Source organism: Bufo bufo, chromosome 2, assembly GCF_905171765.1.
Source record: "Bufo bufo chromosome 2, aBufBuf1.1, whole genome shotgun sequence".
Lineage (NCBI taxonomy): Eukaryota > Metazoa > Chordata > Amphibia > Anura > Bufonidae > Bufo > Bufo bufo.
In genome coordinates, this window is record NC_053390.1 from 113532132 (window position 1) to 113545392 (window position 13261).

At 46.9% G+C, this 13261-nt stretch overlaps 2 protein-coding genes and 1 long non-coding RNA gene across 5 annotated transcripts in view; all 3 read left to right on the forward strand.

Annotated features, from left to right (window-relative positions):
- Positions 1 to 13261, forward strand: part of FAM169A (family with sequence similarity 169 member A) — a 106424-nt gene that overhangs the window by 79049 nt on the left and 14114 nt on the right. The gene's annotated exons all lie outside the window — the stretch shown is intronic.
- On the forward strand, positions 708 to 10500 carry LOC120991359. The gene is made up of 3 exons (XR_005776638.1): positions 708 to 848; positions 7322 to 7326; positions 10490 to 10500. It is a non-coding gene; the product is annotated as an uncharacterized LOC120991359 (long non-coding RNA).
- On the forward strand, positions 9524 to 10309 carry ROPN1L (rhophilin associated tail protein 1 like). The gene has a single exon (XM_040420190.1). The coding sequence runs from the start codon at positions 9632 to 9634 to the stop codon at positions 10289 to 10291; it is 660 nt and encodes a 219-aa protein (XP_040276124.1). The 5' UTR covers positions 9524 to 9631; the 3' UTR covers positions 10292 to 10309.

A 13261-nucleotide genomic window follows, 5' to 3' on the forward strand; every position in this document is an offset into this window, starting at 1 on the left:
TGGTCGCAAAGCGTTGATGTTATCGTGCCAGGATGCAGGCAACTCAGGCTGCACACCAGAAGAGACCTGTGGCCTGCTTCGTAGACTGAAGCATCAAGAGGGACAGGTGAGTATTCAGTTTTTTTTTTTTTTTTTTTTCTGTCACAGGAGGACATTATAACTACTGTAGACACTACATAAGGACATAAGTACTGGGGCAATACAGGAAGCATTTTAACTACTGGGGCCACTACATGGGGGACATTATACCTACTGTACAAAGGGCACTAAAGGGTGGGTTGTATTTGGGCACTATAGAGAGTATTATAAATACTGTGGCATTTTATTAATATCGGGGGCTCTACATGGGCTTTATGGTAGGGCTCTATTAATATTGGGAGCATTTTAGGGGGCATTATTACTACTGGGGCACTTTATGGGGTCTTGTTGCAATTGAGGGCACTATGGGGCATTTTTTCTACTGTGGGGGCATTATTATATTTGGGCACAATATGGAGGGCACTACTACTGGGAAATAATTTGAATTGGTGAGACTTTTGGGAGCACTATTAGTATGGGGGGTAATCTGTATTGTAATGTTATTTCTTCAGTATATAGTATTTGGGGGCATTTGGGAACATAAACGGCACAATATTGGGGGTAGCAGCAGGATAACACTGTTGGGGTACCAGGAAGGGAAGAATGATGGTAAAATGAGTAACCTAAGATGTCTGTGTGGCAAACTCTGCAAAGATAAGATGTGGCTGAAAGAAGTCATCATGGTGGTCTGGTCTCAAAGGAGAAGATGAGGAAAGAGAACGTCTATATTAGCGGAGACGCCACTGGATATAATAGGTATGGGGTGCTGTGTTCTCCTTTATGTGTGATAGCCCTGAATGTGATGTTCATCCAAATATGGGAGGAGCATGGGGGGGGGGGTACAAACATATTTCATATTCACCACACCACAAGTTTTAAAATGCCAGGGCTGAATTTCATTCCTAGTCCGGCCCTGGTAGACAATCTCTGTCTTATCTGTAGGAAGTCCCTCTCCTGCAGCTGCAGACTCTGCAGAGGTGTTTGTAGAATTTGGGCGGTCTGCAACCAGTTAAACTAGTACCTTACACAGAGTTAAGGTACTAGTTTTCATGATGCTGTTTGATCACTAATGTTCTCTGACAAACTCGAGACCTTCACAGAACACCTGTAGTTATACTGAGAATAAATTACACACAGGAGGACTCTATGTACTAATTAGGTGACTTCTGAGGGAAATTCGTCACACAGGATTTTATTTAGGGGTATCAGAGTACAGGGGGCTGAATACAAATGCACGCCAAACTTTTCAGATTTTTATTTATTTAAAAAATAATGTATCGTTTTCTTTTCATACACACTTGCTACTTGTGTTGGTCTATCATATAAAATCCCAGTTAAATACATTTAAGTTTGTGGGTGTAAAGTGAAAAGTGTGGAAAAGTTCAAGGGGTATGAATACAGTATATAATGCTCCTCTGTCCCCCTTCTGTATTATATATATATATATATATATATATATATATATATATATATATATACATACATATATACACTGCTCAAAAAAATAAAGGGAACACTTAAACAACACAATGTAACTTCAAATCAATCACACTTCTGTGAAATCAAACTGTCCACTTAGGAAGCAACACTGAGTGTCAATCAATTTCACATGCTGTTGTGCAAATGGGATAGACAACAGGTGGAAATTATAGGCAATTAGCAAGACACCCCCAATAAAGGAGTGGTTCTGCAGGTGGTGAGCACAGACCACTTCTCAGTTCCTATGCTTCCTGGCTGATGTTTTGGTCACTTTTGAATGCTGGCGGTGCTTTCACTCTAGTGGTAGCATGAGACGGAGTCTACAACCCACACAAGTGGCTCAGGTAGTGCAGCTTATCCAGGATGGCACATTAATGCTAGCTGTGGCAAGAAGGTTTGCTGTGTCTGTCAGCGTAGTGTCCAGAGCATGGAGGCGCTACCAGGAGACAGGCCAGTACATCAGGAGACGTGGAGGAGGCCATAGGAGGGCAACAACCCAGCAGCAGGACCGCTACCTCCGCCTTTGTGCAAGGAGGAACAGGAGGAGCACTGCCAGAGCCCTGCAAAATGACCTCCAGCAGGCCACAAATGTGCATGTGTCTGCTCAAACGGTCAGAAACAGACTCCATGAGGGTGATATGAGGGCCCGACGTCCACAGGTGGGGGTTGTGCTTACAGCCCAACACTGTGCAGGACGTTTGGCATTTGCCAGAGAACACCAAGATTGGCAAATTCGCCACTGGTGCCCAGTGCTCTTCACAGATGAAAGCAGGTTCACACTGAGCACATGTGACAGACGTGAAACAGTCTGGAGACGCCGTGGAGAACGTTCTGCTGCCTGCAACATCCTCCAGCATGACCGGTTTGGCATTGGGTCAGTAATGGTGTGGGGTGGCATTTCTTTGGAGGGCCACACAGCCCTCCATGTGCTCGCCAGAGTTAGCCTGACTAGCATTAGGTACCGAGATGAGATCCTCAGACCCCTTGTGAGACCATATGCTGGTGCGGTTGGCCCTGGGTTCCTCCTAATGCAAGACAATGCTAGACCTCATATGGCTGGAGTTCCTGCAAGACGAAGGCATTGATGCTATGGACTGGCCCGCCCATTCCCCAGACCTGAATCCAATTGAGCACATCTGGGACATCATGTCTCGCTCTATCCACCAATGTCACGTTGCAACACAGACTGTCCAGGAGTTGGCAGATGCTTTAGTCCAGGTCTGGGAGGAGATCCCTCAGGAGACCGTCCGCCACCTCATCAGGAGCATGCACAGGCGTTGTAGGGAGGTCATACAGGCACATGGAGGCCACACACACTACTGAGCCTCATTTTGACTTGTTTTAAGGACATTACATCAAAGTTGGATCAGCCTGTAGTGTGTTTTTCCACTTTCATTTTGAGTGTGACTCCAAATCCAGACCTCCAAGGGTTAAAAAATTTCATTTCAATTTTTTTTTTTGTGTGATTTTGTTGTCAGCACATTCAACTATGTAAAGAACAAAGTATTTCAGAAGAATATTTAATTAATTCAGATCTAGGATGTGTTATTTTTGTGTTCCCTTTATTTTTTTGAGCAGTGTATATATATATATATATATATATATATATATATATATACACACTGCTCAAAAAAATAAAGGGAACACAAAAATAACACATCCCAGATCTGAGTTAATTAAATATTCTTCTGAAATACTTTGTTCTTTACATAGTTGAATGTGCTGACAACAAAATCACACAAAAATAAATAAATGGAAATCAAATTTTTCAACTCATGGAGGTCTGGATTTGGAGTCACACTCAAAATTAAAGTGGAAAAACACACTACAGGCTGATCCAAATTTGATGTAATGTCCTTAAAACAAGTCAAATGATATAGGGGTGCACCGAAATGAAAATTCTGGTCCGAAACCGAAACCGAAAATTCAGGATGCCCTTGACCGAAACCGAAACTGCCTTTTTGCCCAAATACTTTTAAAATACTTTTTTTTTAATGATTGGCGCTGTTATGGAGAGGGGGATCTGTGGGTGGCGCTGTTATGGAGAGAGGGATCTGTGGGTGGCGCTGTTATGGAGAGGGGGATCTGTGGGTGGCGCTGTTATGGAGAGGGGGATCTGTGGGTGGCGCTGTTATGGAGAGGGGGATCTGTGGGTGGCGCTGTTATGGAGAGGGGGATCTGTGGGTGGCGCTGTTATGGAGAGGGGGATCTGTGGGTGGCGCTGTTATGGAGAGGGGGATCTGTGGGTGGCTCTGTTATGGAGAGGGGGATCTGTGGGTGGCGCTGTTATGGAGAGGGGGATCTGTGGGTGGCTCTGTTATGGAGAGGGGGATCTGTGGGTGGCGCTGTTATGGAGAGGGGGATCTGTGGGTGGCTCTGTTATGGAGAGGGGGATCTGTGGGTGGCGCTGTTATGGAGAGGGGGATCTGTGGGTGGCTCTGTTATGGAGAGGGGGATCTGTGGGTGGCACTGTTATGGAGGGGGGCGATATGTGCACTGTTATGGGCATAACAGTGAAAAGATCCCTTTCCCCATAACAGGGCACAGATCCCCCCTCCCCATAGCAGTGCACAGATCCCCCCTCCCCATAGCAGTGCCATAGACCGATCCCCCTACCCATAACAGCCCCGGCCCTGCTGCTCACAGCATCACTCACTGCATCTTTATTTTACCTTACAATCGTGACGCTCCAGTAAGAACTCTGCAGGCAGAGCGGAGGGCGGCGTAACGTCACTTACTCACGTGACGCACCTGCTCCGCCCACTTTATGAATGAAGGAGGCGGAGCAGGCGCGTCACGTGAGTAAGTGACGTTACGCCGCCCTCCGCTCTGCCTGCAGAGTTCTAACTGGAGCGTCACGATTGTAAGGTAAAATAAAGATGCAGTAAACCGCCCGCCCGGCGCCCGCCCGCAGATGGTGGGTGACAAATCCTACACCCCATATTTTCGGCCGATATGTAACAATATCGGCCGAAATGGATTAGGTACATTTTCGGCCGATATTTTCGGCTGCCGGAATTTCGGTGCACCCCTAAAAATGAGGCTCAGTAGTGTGTGTGGCCTCCACGTGCCTGTATGACCTCCCTACAACGCCTGTGCATGCTCCTGATGAGGTGGCGGACGGTCTCCTGAGGGATCTCCTCCCAGACCTGGACTAAAGCATCTGCCAACTCCTGGACAGTCTGTGGTGCAACGTGACGTTGGTGGATAGAGCGAGACATGATGTCCCAGATGTGCTCAATTGGATTCTGTTCTGGGGAACGGGCGGGCCAGTCCATAGCATCAATGCCTTCGTCTTGCAGGAACTGCTGACACACTCCAGCCACATGAGGTCTAGCATTGTCTTGCATTAGGAGGAACCCAGGACCAACCGCACCAGCATATGGTCTCACAAGGGGTCTGAGGATCTCATCTCGGTACCTAATGGCAGTCAGGCTACCTCTGGCGAGCACATGGAGGGCTGTGCGGCCCTCCAAAGAAATGCCACCCCACACCATTACTGACCCAATGCCAAACCGGTCATGCTGGAGGATGTTGCAGGCAGCAGAACGTTCTCCACGGCGTCTCCAGACTCTGTCACGTCTGTCACATGTGCTCAGTGTGAACCTGCTTTCATCTGTGAAGAGCACAGGGCGCCAGTGGCAAATTTGCCAATCTTGGTGTTCTCTGGCAAATGCCAAACGCCCTGCACGGTGTTGGGCTGTAAGCACAACCCCCACCTGTGGACGTCGGGCCCTCATATCACCCTCATGGAGTCTGTTTCTGACCGTTTGAGCAGATACATGCACATTTGTGGCCTGCTGGAGGTCATTTTGCAGGGCTCTGGCTGTGCTCCTCCTGTTCTTCCTTGCACAAAGGCGGAGGTAACGGTCCTTCTGCTGGGTTGTTGCCCTCCTACGGCCTCCTCCACGTCTCCTGATGTACTGGCCTGTCTCCTGGTAGCGCCTCCATGCTCTGGACACTACACTGACAGACACAGCAAACCTTCTTGCCACAGCTCGCATTGATGTGCCATCCTGGATAAGCTGCACTACCTGAGCCACTTGTGTGGGTTGTAGACTCCGTCTCATGCTACCACTAGAGTGAAAGCACCGCCAGCATTCAAAAGTGACCAAAACATCAGCCAGGAACCATAGGAACTGAGAACTGGTCTGTGGTCACCACCTGCAGAACCACTCCTTTATTGGGGGTGTCTTGCTAATTGCCTATAATTTCCACCTGTTGTCTATCCCATTTGCACAACAGCATGTGAAATTGATTGTCACTCAGTGTTGCTTCCTAAGTGGACAGTTTGATTTCACAGAAGTGTGATTGACTTGGAGTTACATTGTGTTGTTTAAGTGTTCCCTTTATTTTTTTGAGCAGTGTGTGTATGTATATATATATATATATATATATACAGTGTCAGACTGGGCGTTCTAGGGCCCACCAGTAAAACTTATTTGGGGGCCCACCAAAAGGATACATCCAAGTATTACCTGCTTATACAGCAGCAGATAGCAGAAAGACGCTACAAGATGATTGATTATGGAGTCCCTGCCTCTGTACCTACTGAATATGTCCTCTTAGCCACATGAACATGTCTATAATAATAAACTGGGTAGTTTCTTAAATATTCTACCCAGCTCTTTTTTTTAATATGAACTTAGGCTGTACACTGCCTATCTAAGTAGTGCAGTAAGTCTAGTGTGTTATGTGCCACTTGTGCAGATGGTGGAAGACCAGGGGCCTACCGGGGGATTCACCTGTACCCCTGTGGGCTAGTACAAGCCCCCCCCCCCCCCCTCTCTCTCTCTCTATCTATATATATATATATATATATATATATATATATATATATATATATACAGTCCTGATCAAAAGTTTAAGACCACTTGAAAAATGGCAAAAAATCATATTTAGCATGGCTGGATCTTAACAAGGTTCCAAGTAGAGCTTCAACATGCAACAAGAAGAAATGGGAGTGAGACAAAACATTTTTTGAGCATTCAATTTAATGAAAACAACAAATAAACGGAAACAGGCTGTTTTTCAGCTGATCAAAAGTTTAGGACCACACCTCCAAAAAAAACGAAACCCCCCCAAGACAGAAATCCAACTTCCAAACATGAACTCAGTAATGAGTAGCTCCACCGTTATTGTTTATCACTTCCAAAATTTGTTTCGGCATGCTTGATGCAAGCGTTTCCATGAGGTGAGTGGGAACATTTCTCCAAGTGGTGAAGACGGCCGCACGAAGGCCATCTACTGTCTGGAACTGTTGTCCATTTTTGAAAACTTCCCTTGCCATCCATCCCCAAAGGTTCTCAATTCGATTTAGATCAGGGGAACATGCAGGATGGGCCAAAAGAGTGATGTTATTCTGGAAGAAGTCCCTTGTCCTGCGGGCATTGTGTACTGTAGCGTTGTCGTGTTGAAAAACCCAGTAGTTACCACACAGACGAGGGCCCTCAGTCATGAGGAATGCTCTCTGCAACATCTGGATATAGCCAGCGGCCGTTTGACGCCCCTGCACTTCCTGAAGCTCCATTGTTCCACTGAAGGAAAAAGCACCCCAGACCATTATGGAGCCCCCTCCACTGTGGCGCGTAGAAAACATCTCAGGTGGGATCTGCTTGTCATGCCAGTAACGTTGGAAACCATCAGGACCATCAAGGTTCAATTTTTTCTCATCAGAGAATAAAACTTTTTTCCAGCTTTGAATGTCCCATGTTTGGTGCTCTCTTGCAAAGTCCAAACGAGCAGTTCTGTGGCATTCAAGGAGACGAGGTCTTTGAAGACGTTTTTTATTTTTCATGCCGTCTGATGGTTATGGGGCTGCAGTCAGCACCAGTAAGGGCCTTAATTTGGGTCGAGGATCCAATTGGATCCTCCGGCTCAGTGCTGATGCCATTTTTTGGGGTCTTCCACTTTACTTTTTTGGTCCATAACCCTCAGGATCATTTAAGAAATTCCAAATGCCTGTCTTACTGCGTCCCACCTCAGCAGCGATGGCGCGCTGTGAGAGACCCTGCTTATGCAGTTCAACAACCCGACCACGTTCAAAAAGGGAGAGTTATTTTTGCCTTTGCCATCACAACGTGCGACTACCTGACAGAAAATGACAATGAATCCACATATTTGCACAGATTTGGCCTTTTAAAGGCATGTGGTCCTACAATTTGGATCGGCTGAAAAACAGCCTGTTTCAGTTTATTCGTTATTTTCAATTAATTGAATGCTAAAAAAAATGTTTTGTCTCACTCTCATTTCTTCTTGTTGCATGTTGAAGCTCTACTTGGAACCTTGTTAAGATCCAACAATGTAAAATATGATTTTTTGCCATTTTTCAAGTGGTCTTAAACTTTTGATCAGGACTAGTTGTGTATATATATATATATATATATATGTGTGTGTGAAACTCAAAAAATTCGAATATCGTGCAAAATTCATTTATTTTAGTAATGCAACTCAAAAGGTGAATCTAAAATATGAGATAGACTCATCACATGCAAAGCGAGATATTTCAAGCCTTTATTTGTTATAATTTGGAGGATTATGGTTTACAGCTTATGAAAACCCCAAAATCACAATCTCAAGTACCCTTTGCTCAGGGGATATGGAAACGGCTACTTTCACACTCGCGCTTTGGGTGGATCCGTCATGTTTTGCAAAAACGGATCCGTTACATTAATACAACCGTATGCATCCGTCATGAACGGATCCGTTTGTATTATCTGTAACATAGCCAAGACGTCATGAACTCTATTGAAAGTCAATGAGGGACGGATCCGTTTTCTATTGTGTCAGAGAAAACTGATCTGTCCCCATTGACTTACATTGTGTGTCAGGACGGATCCGTTTGGCTCAGTTTCGTCAAGCGGTCAGCAAAACGCTGCAGGCAGCGTTTTGGTGTCCGCCTCCAGAGCGGAATGGAGATGATCTGAGGCAAACGGATGCATTCTGAGCGGATCCTTTTCCATTCAGAATGCATTAGGGCAAAACTGATCCGTTTTGGACCGCTTGGGAGAGCCCTGAACGGATCTCACAAACAGAAAGCCAAAACGCCAGTGTGAAAGTAGCCTAGATTAGCTGACTAGAGTGTGACACTTTGAGCCCAGAGTATTGAACCTTTTCACAATATTCTAATTTTAAGGTGCATTACTGAAATAAATGAACTTTTGCACGATATTCTAATTTTTTGAGTTTCACCTGTACATACGTGTATATAATGCCCCTCCTGTAGTGCCAGTATATAATGCTTCCCCCTGTAGTACTATTATATAATGCTCCTTTTGTAGTGCCAGCATATAATTCTCCCCCTGTGTAGTGCCTTGTCAAGCACCAGTATATAATGCCCCCTATGTAGTGGCAGGTATATATATTGCTGCAAGCCCCCCGCCCAATCCCTCTGGGGCGCCCATATATCACCTGGGGCCCCCAGCACCTGAAGGCTGACATCACTTCAAGGCAGAGACTGTATGAAGAAGTGGCTCTGTCTATTTACTTCTATGGGAGTTATGGAAACAGGCAAGCAAGCCATGCACCAGGAGGAATGGGGTTTGGGGAAGCAGGTGTTGGACATAGGTCCCAGATGTCGGACCTACATTTGTCAGCCATTTATGCCATATTCTGTGGACGTGCCATAAAAGTCTAAGATGGAAATACCCATTTAAGGGGTCTGTTTGTAAGTGATGACTATTGAAAACTTTAGGCTATAAAACTATTGGTGGGATTTCTAATTTTTCACTCCATTTAATGTATCACTGGCTATTTGATTTAATATAACATATATGTATACATTTGTATTTTATATATTGATGTTCATCACATGCAGTACGTTTTTTTTATGGGTGCGCTTCCGCTCTCAGCCATATGGTGGCGCTAAAGTGTAAAGTGACTGCACGTCTCACTCTACGTGACCTGACGCCAGTAACGTGACCTCGTTGTCTTGGTGGTGGTTGCCTGGTAACGGAGGACGCTAAATAGTAACAGAAAGCCGATCGTCGGGAGTTCGTGCGCCGCGGATTCGGTGAAGCCGCCTCTATTGATCTGGCGACCGGCTGTAAGGAGATCGGAGCTCGTCCTCGCTGCCATGCCGCTTCCAGAGCCCATGTTCTGCGCTCAGCAGATTAACATCCCTCCAGAACTTCCCGACCTGCTGAAGGAATTCACCAAAGCCGCGATCCGGACCCAGCCTCAGGACGTGCTGCAGTGGTCAGCAGCATATTTCAGCACTTTATCCAAAGGAGAGCCCCTGCCTGTGAAAGAGAGGGTGGAGATGCCGATGGCCACCCAGAAGACGGACACTGGACTGACCCCCGGGCTGCTGAGGGTGCTGCACAGACAGCTGGCCGCCGGGGTCATTGTCCCTGTGGAGGAGGTGGAGCAGAAGTGGAAGGATCTGTGCCTACCACAAGCCCAGCTGCTTAGCATCCTGCAGCTGGACCATCAGGGCAGAGAAGTGGAGTGGATGAAGTTCCTGGCCCTGGCCTGCAGTGCCCTGGGGGGCAGCATCACCACAGCACTGAAGTATGCATGTGAGATACTGACCGAGGACCCGGAGGGGGGCGCCGCACGCATCCCCCTCCAGACATTTGTATTCCTCTACAAGTACCTGGCCCAGGTGGATGGAGATATCTCAGACACCACCATACAAGAAGTGCTCGGCGCCCTGCAGGAGGAGGCGGGCAAACAGGGCGGCATGATCCAGCCCAGGAACTTCCTCAGTCCTCAGTGTCCGCCTCTGTCCTAGAGAAGTGGGAATGGTGGTCTCATGGCGACTTACCATCTTGTATCCGGTTATTTAACAATAAAATTCAGTGATTTCATGGACTTTCATCTTGTGTGTTCAGCGCTGCATCGTGAGAACGATGCGGCATATTACACGTATGTTACACGCTAGTGGCATGATGTGTAGTGTGTCTCTCGCCAGCAATAGATTCCTTCTTAGGCTACTTTCACACTTGTGGCAGAGTGATCTGGCAAGCAGTTCTGTCGCCGCCTGCTAACTGATGGCATTTGTAAGACTGATTAGGATCCTGATCAGTCAGAAAAATGCATTGAAATGCCGGATCCGTCTTTCCAGTGTTATCCGGCAAAACGGATCCGGCATTTATTTTTTTCACCTTTTTTTTGGTCTGCGCATGCGCAGACTGGAAGAACGGATATAACATTCTGGTATTTTGAATGCCGGATCCGGCACTAATACATTCCTATGGAAAAAAATGCCGGATCCGGCATTCAGGCAATCTTCAGTTTTTTTGGCTGGAGATAAAACCGTAGCATGCTGCGGTTTTATCTCCATCCTGAACAGTCAAAAAGACTGAACTGAAGACATCCTGACGCATCCTGGACGGATTGCTCTCCATTCAGAATGCATAGGGATATACCTGATCAGTTCTTTTCCGGTATAGAGCCCCTAGGACGGAACTCAGTGCTGGAAAAGAAAAACGCTAGTGTGAAAGTACCCTAAGGAATTGTTGACTTGGCTGCAGTAATCAGAGTACTAGGGGTGGAGGCAGGGTCGCCAAATGTCCAGAAATTTCAGGACAGTCCATAAAATAGGTGACTTTTTTTTTGTGTCCGTGATTTTTTTATTTTGGCTGGTTGTGCTTGACTAGATTATTTTGGTATTAATGACCATCGTTATGCAGCTCACAGTAAATGCTGGTGATGAGGTCTTATCAGTATGTTGAGCTATACATTACTTATAATCTTTATAATTCATTATGGTTTTCCAGTTTGTCCGTTAAAGATTTTGGGATAAATTGTCCTGAAAAAAGAAAAATTTTGTTTGGCAACCCTGGGTGGAGGGGGTGAAGGAAGGGCGCAGAGGTCCCTCCTTCCATGAGATCAGCTTGTTTCCATAGGGCAGTGCTTCTCAATTATTTTCTGTCATGCCCCCCCTAGGAAGAAGAAAACATTTCGCGCCCCCCGCGCGACTGTAAATAGTATCATTTGTCTATAAAATTGTTATAAGTACACCTCTGCATAACACTGTATCCTTATTAACGTATAAGAGAATAAAAAAAGAAAGAAATGTGGATCGGACACACACTTATGGGGGGATCTGTGGATGACGGACACTTATGGGGGGATCTGTGGATGACGGACACTTATGGGGGGATCTGTGGATGACGGACACTTATGGGGGGGATCTGTGGATGACGGACACTTATGGGGGGATCTGTGGATGATGGACACTTATGGGGGGGATCTGTGGATGACGGACACTTATGGGGGGATCTGTGGATGACGGACACTTATGGGGGGATCTGTGGATGACGGACACTTATGGGGGGATCTGTGGATGACGGACACTTATGGGGGGGATCTGTGGATGACGGACACTTATGGGGGGATCTGTGGATGATGGACACTTATGGGGGGGATCTGTGGATGACGGACACTTATGGGGGGATCTGTGGATGATGGACACTTATGGGGGGGATCTGTGGATGATGGACACTTATGGGGGGATCTGTGGATGACGGACACTTATGGGGGGATCTGTGGATGACGGACACTTATGGGGGGATCTGTGGATGATGGACACTTATGGGGGGGATCTGTGGCTGGCACTGTTATATATGTGCCATCCACAGACCCCCCACCCCATAACAGTGCCATTCACAGTGCCCCCCCAGCCCATAACAGTGCCATCCACAGACCCCCACCCCTTAACTGTGCCATCCACAGATTCCGTGTGCCCGCCGCCGTTTAAGGTTATTAAACATGCCCCCTTCACTCCTAATAGTACCGTATATCCGAATTTCTATCTGTATAATGCCGGCGCGTCCCTCAGTGACGTCACTCGTCTGCGCCGCCTGCTTCATTCATAAAGCAGGCGGCGCAGGCACGTGACATCACTGAGGGACGCGCCGGCCGCCCGGCCTGCCGGCATTATACAGAAGAAATTTGCACACCCCAAAGGCCGGCCCTGAACGAGCCCCCCTTTACGGAGCCTGGCGCCCCCCCTGGGGGGCGCGCCCCACTATTTGAGAAGCACTGCCATAGGGTAAGTGTCTGTTCAATCCCTTCATATTATGAGGGTAAATGCACACATTTAGGATTTATGTGCGGATTTTACTCTCTCCATTGAAGTGAATGGAGAAAATCTGGTCTAGAAAAATAAAAAAAATTGACATGCTGCGTATTTTAAAATCCACACTGTAGGTCAAAATCCGGGCAGAAAAAAAATCTGCATTGTGTACATAAGAATTTTAAATTTTTATAGAATACATGACCTAAGGTGTGGAAAATCCGCACACAATCCTGAGGGCTCATGCACACGGCCGTTACGTGCATTGGGGACCGCAATTTTCAGTCCCCAATGCACGGGCATCATCTTTGTGGCTGCCGCAGACGGATCCAGACCCATTCAACTTGAATGGGTCTATGATCCGTCCGCACCGCGAAAAAATAGAACAAGTGAATGGGTCTGCATCCGTATATTACGGACCCGCTGTTTATGGGCCACAATATGGTCCCGGCCGGCACACGTTCGTGTGCATCAGCCCTAAGGCTGAGTTCACTTTTCAGTTATTTCGATCAGTTAGGGCTCATGTGCCGGCCAGGCCTGTATTGTGGCCTGCAAACAGTGGGTCCGCAAAATATGGGCCCTAGGCATTTATGCTCCGCATCACGGATGTGGACCCATTCACTTCAATGGGTCCACAATCCGGAAGGTGCGTGTGGAACGGCAGCACGTAATGCCATAGAA

Excerpts from the sequence above, each read along its gene's own strand:
- ROPN1L (XM_040420190.1), top strand. The coding sequence starts at position 9,632 with ATGCCGCTTCCAGAGCCCATGTTCTGCGCTCAGCAGATTAACATCCCT.